The sequence below is a fragment of the Cuculus canorus genome, chromosome 27 (assembly GCF_017976375.1).
Source record: "Cuculus canorus isolate bCucCan1 chromosome 27, bCucCan1.pri, whole genome shotgun sequence".
Lineage (NCBI taxonomy): Eukaryota > Metazoa > Chordata > Aves > Cuculiformes > Cuculidae > Cuculus > Cuculus canorus.
The window spans coordinates 5,963,088-5,974,505 of NC_071427.1; the positions used below are offsets into that span (position 1 = coordinate 5,963,088).

The 11,418-nt window shown below is 42.4% G+C and overlaps 1 protein-coding gene across 1 annotated transcript; it reads right to left on the reverse strand.

Moving 5' to 3' along the window:
* Positions 1 to 615: 615 nt before the first annotated feature.
* Positions 616 to 8,882, reverse strand: LOC104065829 (semaphorin-4E-like). The gene is made up of 14 exons (XM_054050308.1): positions 8,549 to 8,882; positions 8,012 to 8,157; positions 7,641 to 7,700; positions 7,344 to 7,442; positions 7,085 to 7,184; positions 6,798 to 6,908; positions 6,284 to 6,435; positions 5,793 to 5,968; positions 4,472 to 4,628; positions 3,918 to 4,140; positions 3,347 to 3,462; positions 2,771 to 2,940; positions 2,539 to 2,591; positions 616 to 1,489 (listed from the first exon to the last, which is right to left on the reverse strand). The coding sequence occupies exons 1-14, from the start codon at positions 8,649 to 8,651 to the stop codon at positions 870 to 872; spliced, it is 2,286 nt and encodes a 761-aa protein (XP_053906283.1). The 5' UTR covers positions 8,652 to 8,882; the 3' UTR covers positions 616 to 869.
* Between the last annotated feature and the right edge of the window lie 2,536 nt (positions 8,883 to 11,418).

Below are 11,418 nucleotides of genomic sequence, written 5' to 3' on the forward strand. Positions count from 1 at the left end.
GTTCCTGCATGGCACTGATACCATTGCAGACAGGCAGCCAGGCAGGCCTTGGTGTCACAGTTTGCCAGTGGCCTTCCAACTGTCAGACGTCCATCTGATTTGGTTCTCTTGTCCACACTTTGTGCCTATGGCTTTACCTTGACACTGTTCCCACCTCGCATCCTTCCGTGGAAACTGCTACGTTGCCAAGCAGCAGCGTAACAGACTGATGCAGCAATCCCTGAACTGGCTTCTTGCAAGTCGTAAAAATACATGCATGGAAAGAGTTTAGAAAGTTAAATAAAGGGAAAGGAGAGGAAAAAAGGGTAGGTAAAATATAGGAAAAGACTCAGGAACTTCAAACAAAGCCCCAGATCTGACACAATAGTGGCTGTGGTCAGTGGCGAGTAATGTAAACCTCGCGTGTGAAATGAGGATAGCAGCAACCTCCTGGGGCACTGGGAGACTTAATTAGTTGCTATTCGTAGATTAAACAGAGAGTCTGAAGGTGAAAGCACTAAATGCTGAGTATTAATAACTTCCGAAGGATTAATTTCTGTAATTGGGCAACCCCAGCATTACAAAAAAGTGGATCAGTGTCAATTTTTGAAAGAAATTTATTCTTATGGTTCTATCATGTCCAAAAGGCACCCAAACATGGAATTTTGCTTTTGTAAAGTCATAACTGGTAACACAACATGACAGACAGCACAGCTTGTCGTCTTCAAACCAGAGCCTCTGACTCCCACCCAAACCTACATTCCTGAACAGGAAACATCATGTCAGCTTCCCCAAAGGGCTCTGGGAGCCGCAAGCTCCCAGAGCGCCCTGTGTAACTCGCACTGCTATGCGTTCCGCTGCACTCCTAATGAAAAGCTCACAAGCGTTCATTAAGACATGCTCGTCTGTGTGTCTGAACTCTCCCTTACACCGCCCAAACCCTCTGCAGCCAGCACTGCACTTTCCGGGCCAGCTGCATCAGTGGGTTTTGAACTGGCCTCTCTGCTCTTCCACAGCAGAGGTAAGTGACCCTTGCAGAAGTTCCAAATCAATAAGCACATGAAAAGAATAACAGAACCAGCCCCTAGGACTCTTAAACTTATCTTCTCTCTTCGGCTCCCCAGAGATTCCTGTATCACTGCCTCGTCTGGTAACAAAGATGGTTCTAAAGACTGAAACTCCTCAGTTCCTTTTTCACTGTGCTTCTTTGCCATGGCAATAACATTTGCTTCCTCTGTCTTTTCTTGGGCGTAAAGGGCATAGCGGGCCACAATGATATGGAATTCCTTCCCTCTGGATTTCTCTACCGAGAGACAATCATAGAATCCGGCCGCATCCAGCGTCACATTGAATATTGCCATTCCTCCATCATACAGGAGGTAGTTGGAGTCCTCAGTCCGAAGCCTGCTCCCGTTAAACTTCCACACCACACTTGCCAGATTGGACAGGGGAACACATTTGAGAAACACATTGTTTCCAAGGGTAAAGACACATTTTCTCACTCTATTTTCTGAAATTACAAAGAATTCTTTTAAGTAAGAACACCAGGGATTTAGTTTAACTTACTAAACCAAATACATATTCAAATAAATACCAAATTTCATTCACCAGTCTTGACAACAGGAAATGAAAAGGGGTAAAGACAAGGAAATCCCATTACTGACAGGTCTGACCATCTGTCAGGGACATCGCGCCGGCCTTATTCCACTGCCATGGAACAGAATGAATACAGGACTGGAAGTTTAAGACTTCCAGGTTTTAGGCTGATTTTGTCTGCATAAATAGATTCACTTTTGTATGCCTCTATTTCTATATTGGTTAAAGACATCTCTCCTCAGAAATGCTTTGATCTGCCTGCCCAGCGCTTCTATCAGCTATGTCAGAGCTCCTCCACTGTCCCACCAGTTCCCTGGTTATCATTTGTTGTGCCGTCTAAAATACACACGGCTGAAAACAACTCTGACTTTGAAGAGACTTAAGTGAGGATAAGAGAAACGCCTTCTGTCACTGCAAAAAGCATTGTGTCTTACAACTCATTATGGAGTCCCTGCACAACGGATCCCACACATCTGTAGCTCTACATTAAAATAATCAATTTCCCAAGCCTACTAAAAAAGCAAACAAACTGATTTTAAGTGGCTGATAACAAACAGCCTTCTTTTCAAGCATGCTCCTGGATCACATCATTATCTTCAGAACAGCACCCTGAAGCAGTGACAGACTTAACAGGACAGCTGATGTGTGTGATTTCCACAAGGTGGAAGTGGGAGGGACACCAGTAACTCCAAACAGGTCCCATTTACGCTCCCCTTGAGAGTCAGAGTTTCAGTCTAAACTGAGGCACTGACATTTAAGAGGGTTAAGAGCACCAGGCAGCACCAGCTCAGCGTGGGGTTTTTTGGTCTAAGTTCAAAAGTGACAAAATGTAATTTTAATTCTGTAGTTCAAAAATGTAATACTAATTCTGCAGGTTTCTATAATGCAAAGATTCCAGTGAGCACAGAGATCAGAGCTCGCAGGAAGTTAGAATATTCTTTCTTAAAACAAACATTCACATACCAACGTTGAGGCAGCTGGAAGCATCCCCATATTTCACACTTTGAATTAAATTCCTGAAAAACAAAACAACACAACCCAAAGACCAAACAGATGAAAACACAGACAGAAGCATTCCAGCTTCTGTCATTCCATTTCTAGGAACCATCCCAGGTTTGTGTTAGAGCCGTTAAGAGGACACTTACAAAGCAAGCTCCCCTCAGGTGTGCAGCTGAAACAATAGCTTTTGACTTACGTAGTCTTTGAGCCAGCTTGCTTTGTCAGGAGGACGCATTCATTAGCAGACTGAGACCACGCGCAGTACGGATCCCGTGCCAAGACACAATCCAGGCAGTACTTGTATCGCCGGCATTCCGAAACTGGAAGCTGCACCACTTGAGATTGGGACCCTGCATAGAGCACTCCCTATAAAAGCAGGAGGGAATTCCTTTACAACAGTGACTGAGATTGTAAGCTGTTGTTTTTGAATACGGATTGCAGGATTTTCTAGTACTTATTAAAAATATCAGCAAACTAACAATCCTGTAATAATAGATGGTTATGATTGAGGGAAAAACCTAGCCTGCCACAGCACTGAAGAGTTCCCTCCGTGATTTTTTAATGAAGGCTTGTTTCAGTTCTATGTTGACACACAGAATTTCTTCTATAGAAAAAAAAGATGTCTTGTGCTTCTGTTATTAAAGTATAAATGATAGAAGTAGAATAGTTATACATTTACAGGCTATTTAAGAGCCAGAACAACAGAGCAGAGCAAGGCCAGAGGCAAGCTATTAGAGCAGTCACTTTCTGTATGCAGGGACAGAAGTTCTACCTTTTCAGACGACAGCCGGAGAGCTCGTACAGGCTCAGGAGACAGGAACAGCTGGAGCTCCTCCACAATGAACATTTCCCCATCACAACTGAAAGCTTTATGCAAATATCCATCATCTACATAAAATGAAATGGATTTCTAAAGATAAACTCGTTTAAACACAGCCTAACATTTTCGCCTGATAATTCATGTTGAAATTAGATTGAGAGTTAGAAGACATTCCTGGGCACGGGGAATTTTTTTAGTTCTTCAAAGCAATTCCGACTTTTGCTTTCAATAACAGAGAAGTAATTTTTTTTTTCCAGGGGAAAAAAAAAGACCTCAAACAATCCCCAAATTTTATTATGTCAAATACCCTTTGATATGGAAAGTTTCTAAAGAGAGCCTTTGAATGTCCAACAAGACAAACACATTTAATCTAAATGGGATGAAAACATTAAACTAGCAAGACAGCTTCTGAATGCAAAACTTCAAACAGCTGATGAATTATTTCACTTTACTGAAGTCTAGAAAAAAATCATGGAGCAAAATACATAAGTAGAGTATCTTTTCCTAAAATAAAAGCACTTACCTGTTCCTAGAAACATGACATTGTACGTGTGTTTATCCAGGCCAGTTACCCTCTCTACAACAATCCTGGTGTAGGTGGAACCTCTCTTCAACAGCACAGGTCTGTCACCAATTGGATTTACAGAGTTATCCATTAGAGGGTGATCTCTAACAAACTGCAGAACTTTGTCAGGCAGGTCAGAAGAAGTGTTATAGCCAAGACTCCGGGCAAAGTTGTCAACGCACTTGGAACAAAACAGAGCGAACATGATTACAATTGCTTTTATATTTCACCAAGGCATATAAAAAAAGGAGTATTTCCTTCTAAACACTCAGTTATTTCTACTTATCTTCAAAATCAGTATTCTCCTCACGCTTTCTGAACAAGCTAATATCCCCACATCTCTGTGGAGGAGAGCTGCTAGCAAGGCAGCTTTTCCAGGAGCCCTCACAAGCAGGGATCTCTCTGCCAGTTATAAACACTGCCTTTATATCGGTAAAACACAAGCTAAAGATTTGCTACCAAAGATAATCCAGAGGCTATTCTTTAATCAGAACAAATAAATTTATATTTACAGCGCCCGGACGTGGAACCGGCACTTCTCCCCTGTAGACCATCCACTTAACAGGGGAATGTTCAACAGCCACAGCTACTTTGTAGTTTCCTTTGGAGAAGACTTCCTCAATATTTTTCATGCTGTAAGCACAAACAGCTGAGATGTCTAATCTTCCCCTGAGAAGGAAAAAAAATATCAACACAAAATAAAAGCACATTTTATTATTTTATATGGAAAGAACTACTACAAAATAATCCCATCTCTACAGCGTGCATGGCTGTATCTTTTCCAGGATTAGTGCGAAGGTACCCAACACTAAACCCACTTCCCTGTTGCAGTTATGAGTCACTAAGACGACAATACAACAAAATATTCATAAAAGATGGTATTAAATCTGCTTTTGTTAAAAATCAAGTAACCGCCCTGAAATCAATTGGAAAAACTTCGAGAAGCAGACCTTTTGACAACCTTTCTTGTCAACAGACAGATGAGCCCAACTATCACAATAATCAATGTTTGACAGAACTCTCCTCCCTTTAGCTCCACACTGCTGACACAGACCATTAATTCCTCTCCTAATCCCTTTAGCTCTTCTTACTGAAAAGCACAATACTTTCCTTCTTTGCCTCCAATTACAATACTTTTCAGAATGATGCCGGGAGATCCAGGTAGCGTTTTAGGAGTGTCCGGATCAGGCACTGATGTGATTTGAGCTCTACCAGTGCATGCCAAGCCAGAGCCTCTGCCACACCCAAAGGAATCTACTTACCTACTCCGGTGACCTTGTCATTAGTGTTGTTTGACATGTAAAGCTTTGATACCCTTTGTCTTGTTTTTCTTCATTAGTGAGAGCAATAAAAAAAAGCTAGTTAACCCTAAAACTTGCAAGGTATTTGTTTTGGAGTTCTGTTTTCATTCTCACAGAACATCAGATGAACAGGCCATGACAGATAGTCCTTTTGGAACAGGAAAATAATTCCACACCTTGACATGTCAGCTATTTCCTTCATTGCAATAACGACCAGAAGAACTCAGGGCTTTGTTTACATAATTATGTAATTTTATATCTAGTAAGTTTTAACTGCCCTGCCATCCAACTAACTCTCAAAACTTGGCTTAGAAGCTTTTGGTTGGTCTTTATGGAAGGCTTTGGCCCAGGAATCAAACCCATTTTGTTTTCAGCTGTTTCAGCAAACCCATTTTTGTTTTGGATCAAGCTTTTTTGTAAGAAAAACAAATGTAGTCCATTAAAACACATAGCATATGTAGTTAATAGTGAAGCAAGAACCCTCACTCAGTTCATGACACACCTGAACAGCAAATATAGCCCTCTCTCTCACCATTGTTGGGAAAAAATTCCATAAAATACGCTCTCCTGCCACTTTCTTCTCCTAAGGAAAAAGATGTCCTGGACAATATTGAAATGGAAGTTTAATTCTGGAATGGAACAGGAAAGGCGGGACTTTAAAAATGATGTCCATCGTCTCTGCAATATGCGTTTTCCACCAAGATCGCCCTAAATGAAAAGAACAACACCAACACTGTAGAGCGCACAAAGAAACAGATGCGATTTTCACCTAGTGGGAAAAAAGATAGTTGGCCTTTCAATACAAATCTCAGTTAAAGACAAAGACAAAAAGAGCAGGTTTAGCTACCACATGCAACCTGGACAACCAAATGCTGTTCTAGCAGGGAAAGAGGAAGTTTGCTCAGAAATGAAACACCTATGACAGAATTGTGTGCAGTTGGCCGGTGTAGATACCTTTGTTCATCACAATGAAACTTCAGCTGAAATACACTACAGAAGATCTTTATACTACATATACTCAACTCTGCAGATACGGGCAATTCTGGACACCAGAAGCTTGTCATAGAATTCAAATTCAACAGCTGTTTCAGTGAAGAACACGTAAATTTTATCATCATCTCCATTTGGATTAGATTCACTTTCATGCACTAATTCCATGTGGACAAAACTTGGTTCTGAAACACATCAATACACAAAACACTAAGTTTATTCCAAGAAAAACATAAATGCCAGATATTAATTTAAAATTAACTCTAATTGAACTTTTTTTGTGGACTAGTGGACAAGGAAGGGGCTGAGAAGTATTTGTAAATCTATCAAACATTAAGAGAAGGAACTGTGCCTTCATGAATGGAAAGGGGCTGTGGCTCATCTATCACTGTAGTCCGTGGTCACAAATTCGTTTAAAAGTCTGTGCTTTGTTGAAAAGCTCCTGTTCAAAAACATCAATCTGTAACATACAACTGCATTGCAGAGAGAATTCATACAATAAACTAAAGTTCAAGAAACTGAAACATATAAAAAACAACCTTCTTACCATTTAGCCATGATGTTTTAAACTCCGTTCTTACAGGATTTCTCATATTGCGAAGTATTATAGGTTCTGTTCCCAAAAAATTATTTGAAGTAGCCGAGTAAAATTCCCCATCTGTAAAGATTTGGAAAAAACCCAGAAAAGTATAAAGTACTTATTTTTAAAATGCAAAGACATAATGTAGGGAACAAACTGGGGTTGACATGCAAAACCAGATTAGGGTAACAGTAACCAGCACCTTCGTTTAGATGAGGAAAACCATTTCAGATTGCATGCCAGTCCAAACTTACCTACAAAAACAGATGCATAATTCGGAGTTGGTTCAAATGGACACCGCCCTCTGCTCTCTTCAACTCTTCCTTGCAAGCTCAGGTTCATCCCATGGATAAGCTAAGGCAAATGAACATTTAAATAGGATGAAAAACCCCCAAACAATTAATAAGTACTTTTCTGGCCATTCTTTTATAAGAGAATTAGGAAAAATTCTCATTTTCAATAGGATTATTTTTAGAAATATGGTCAGTAAAACTTGTATTCCAATACTATTACCATATAATCACAAGTCGGGTGATACGCGTTGGTTCCACAAACATACAGGTAAGAGTTATTTATCTTATGGAGGGAGAGGATGTAGTTCTGGCATCTTAGCTAAAACAGAAAATAGAACCAACATTTACATAGTGTAGCGGTTTACATCTGAAGACATCTTGGTGTTTTAGCAGCAGCAAGCAAACAAGCCCAACAGATATGAATGAATCCACTTTGACTTTGTTCGTAACAAAGCAGCTCAATACTATCACCATTTTCATTTTAGGTAATAACTTAGAGGGAAACAGAAGTTCCTACCTCGTCCTTTCCTCTATGAATACATTCCAGTTGTCTCTCCTGTGTAGCAAACCAGTATTCCTAAAAGCCAGAAACACTTGTAAGGTTGCAATTCTTTCATCACAAAATGTTGTGTTTAAAAAAACCCAAACCCTTGGACTTATTGGGTGAGCAAGCATTTTTCTATGCACCTTTGTGGCGTACAAGGCATAAGCAATAACCTGGTTAAGTAATGCTTTGCTTAGAAGATTCTGTGATAAAGTTTCAAGCCTTGAAACAGTAATACTTATACATTATATTTAAAATCAGAACATTAGGTTCAAATTAAGAAAACCCCAGGCAAAATATTTATTTAAAGAAAGTATGCCTGGGGGGGAAAGTCTTTAATTTACCCTGGCTATTTCTCTAGAAATATTATTCAAGTCAAGAGCAAACACTGCATCTCTGCCTCCAACAAACAACATATCGGTTTCTTCATTCACAAGGAGAGTGGAAACATTGGATAATCCTTCTTTCATAAAAGCGGTTATTTTTCCAGCTGTAAAACACAGAAGATAAGTTATTTTAAATATATTTATCAGTGTTATGTAATAAAATTTCCGGATTGAAGACAAATCGTAACAGAGCAAAGATAAAAGCTTATGCACATTTCCAGAACATCTTCTAAATAATATGAAAGCAGTTGACTAACTTCATGGATATTCTTTCCTCAATTTATCACAGGAACAAAAACACTACCACTATTACCTATAGCCCAGACCCTTCAGCTATAACAAGGACTGTGCAGACACTCCTCGCCACATGTGGATGAGTGCATCTGCAATGCTCGAGATGAAACCATTCACTGCATTCTTTCTATGCCCAATAAAAAATAACTCCTAACCCTGCACTGTTTCTTTCTGCTTCTGAAATTCCTATTTGTTACTTACCTTGGTATTTCACTGTTTTTCTGGGAATGCAGTTGGCAACAGATGTTTCTACCGGGTGTGCTAATTGCAAAACAAGGAAAAGGACAAGAGTAGTGCTACTCATTTTTAGACTCCACTATAAGTTCTTTTCAGTTGTTCTTCCTTCTCATTAAATAATTACAGGCAGAAATTTCTTCTTAGTCCTTGAAAACTTCCTGCAAAGCCTTCCAAAGTATCTGTAGTCTTAAAATATTTTCTGAAACTTGTCAAAACCTTTTAAGTTTTCTTTTCAGATAACTTCTTCCAGATGGCCTAAAATTAAAAGCAGTTTAAGTTCGCTGTAATATTTGTATATATTTGTATATATTTGTTCACTGTAAAATTTGTAACATCCCTTTATTTTTATAACAGACGGAAAACCAAACCCTGTTACAAGATTTTGTAGCTATTACCTGCATTTAAACTAATCAGAATTAGAAACAAATCTAACAGCAATTCCAAGCTGTTACCAAGCAAATCAAGCTTTGCACCAAACCCAGGATTCTCATTTGCAGGATCTGAAGTTTTGGCTTTTCTGCAGGGTGTCCAGTATTATTTCACAAACAGTAAGAACAAGTGGGAACATTTTGCAGCAGTTTGCTGGTTTAAATAGTTAAGAGAATCATAGCTACAACTGATTTATTTACAGTAATTCTCCAGTTTTTGGAGAATTGAACCCCTCCAGGGATGGAGCAGCCACCACTGCTCTGGGCAACCTGGGCCAGGGCCTTCCCACTATCAGAACTAAGAATTTCCTCCTAAGGTCTCATCTCAATCTCCCCTCTCTCAGCTCAAAAACATTCCCCCTCATCCTGTCCCTGTGCTCCCTGATCAAGAGCCCCTCCCCAGCTTTCCTGGAGCCACTTTCTATACTGGAAGCTGCTCTAAGGTCTCCCTGCAGCCTTCTCTTCTCCAAGCTGACAACCCCAACTCTCCTGGCCTCACCTCATACAGGAGGCGCTTCTCCCCCCTTTTTGTATATATATGTTATATAGATTCACCTATCAAATCAGCCGTAAGTTATTAAAAAGAAAATTCCTATTCTAGTAAGACAATTAGAATCAGGTGCCTGGAATTTTAGTAGCCCATTGAAGGAAGATGCCCTTGAGCACAATTAAAAGCAGGTACTCATCATCTGCAATTGCAGAAACCACAAAGTCAGATTCCAAATCTGCTTTCACATAGAATGGATCTCTGCTCTTTCTGCATTTTCATCTGTAACCAAATGCCAACAGCTAAAGAAACAGTTTGTATTAGTGCAAGCCACGTGAAACATTGCGTGGGTGAGAACGCTTTTCATTAGCAAAATGGGTTAGAAATTTCCAGAAAACAACTCTGTTGGCCCCTGTAAGCCAGAGCAGCAGCCTGCATGGGCAAATCCTACCCACGTGCCAAGACACTGCCTTGTCTTACAGCACCAACTCCCAGACATGATCACGGTATTGGAGAGCAGATTTGTTCCACAGCCTGGGCTTGTGCTCCCCGTGACCACCTCTTTGTGCAGCACCTGGGACAGGCAGCCCTGGCAACAACAGACACCAAGAGCCTGTGGCTGCCCTGTCCCACCACATCTTTGTTTCAGCAGGCAAACCCCAGCTCCCACCCTGGATTCCTACAGCACCTTTTGCTTTAACATTTCCCAGAGGGGCAATCCTAGGCTGCACAGGAGCCACAGAGGAGAGGCGGCCCCGGCCTGAGGGACAGGTGGGGCGTTACTTCTCACAGCCTAAGGCTCCTCGAACCTCACTCCAGCCCAGCTTTACTCCCCCACCCCTCAGGGGACGCCCTTGCCACCCTGCTCGGCTCTAGCAACCACCGCTGAGGTGCGAGATCTACTCCAGGCCCACCCCCCCAAGATGGCGCCGTCCCCTCAGCCCCGTCCCCCGAGGCTCGGCCGCTCCCGCCTCGCCGCGCGGCCACGAGACACTGCACACGCCACCCACGTGACACCGCCCCGACGCCCCGCACCACGTGACACGTCACGCCTCGCTCACGTGACCCAGTCCACGTGACACAGCCCACTCCACCCACGTGACTTCCGCCCACCGCCTCCGCGTGGCGGTGCTGCGAGCGGAGCAACTGCCTCCTCCGCCCCGACCAAGGACAGGAGAGCACGGGGCCGGGGGCTGGCGGGGAGGTGGGCGCTGTGGAACGCAGGCGTTAGCCTGCAGGGAGAACCACGGAGAAATCAACTAAATAATGCAGTCGTGGGATGGTTTGGGTTGAAGGGACCTCAAAGCCCACCCAGTCCCACCCCTGCCATGGGCAGGGACATCTCCCACTGGATCAGGGGCTCCAAGCCCCATCCAACCTGGCCTGGAACCCCTCCAGGGATGGGGCAGCCACAGCTTCTCAGGGCAACCTGGGCCAGGGCTTCCCCACCCTCATTAATTTCTCTCTAAGGTCTCATCTCAATCTCCCCTCTTGCAGCTGAAAACTGTTCCCCCTCATCCTCTTCCTCCCCTCCCTGATCAAGAGCCCCCCTCCAGCTTTCCCGGAGCTCTTTACAGTACTAGAAGCTCCCCAAGGTCTCTCCAGAGCCTTCTCCAGGCTGAACAACCCCAGCTCTCCCAGCCTGGCCACGTATATGAGGTGCTTTTCCCCCATTTTTATATATCCGTTATATATCTATCAAATCAGCCATATGTTATGAAAAGAGAATTCCTAATCTATTATTAGAATCAGATGCTCTTATGCTCGTATGAATTTTTGCAGCCCATTAAGATACCCTCCAGCCAACAGTAGGGGATTGAGCCCAATTAAAGGCAGGTAGTGGACTCCTGTCCCAGCGTTCAGTTTCCTGCTTGATCCCCATTGCAGGAGCAGGGAACAGCAGCTCTTGCTGTGCTCAG

Bases quoted from the DNA above. Each gene is read 5' to 3' on its own strand.
- LOC104065829 (XM_054050308.1), bottom strand. From the start codon at position 8,651: ATGAGTAGCACTACTCTTGTCCTTTTCCTTGTTTTGCAATTAGCACAC. The intron at 6,436-6,797 runs GTAAGAAGGTTG...GATGTGTTTCAG, and splicing joins TAAAACATCATGGCTAAATG to AACCAAGTTTTGTCCACATG. The intron at 2,941-3,346 runs GTAGAACTTCTG...CTGCTTTTATAG, and splicing joins TCCGGCTGTCGTCTGAAAAG to GGAGTGCTCTATGCAGGGTC.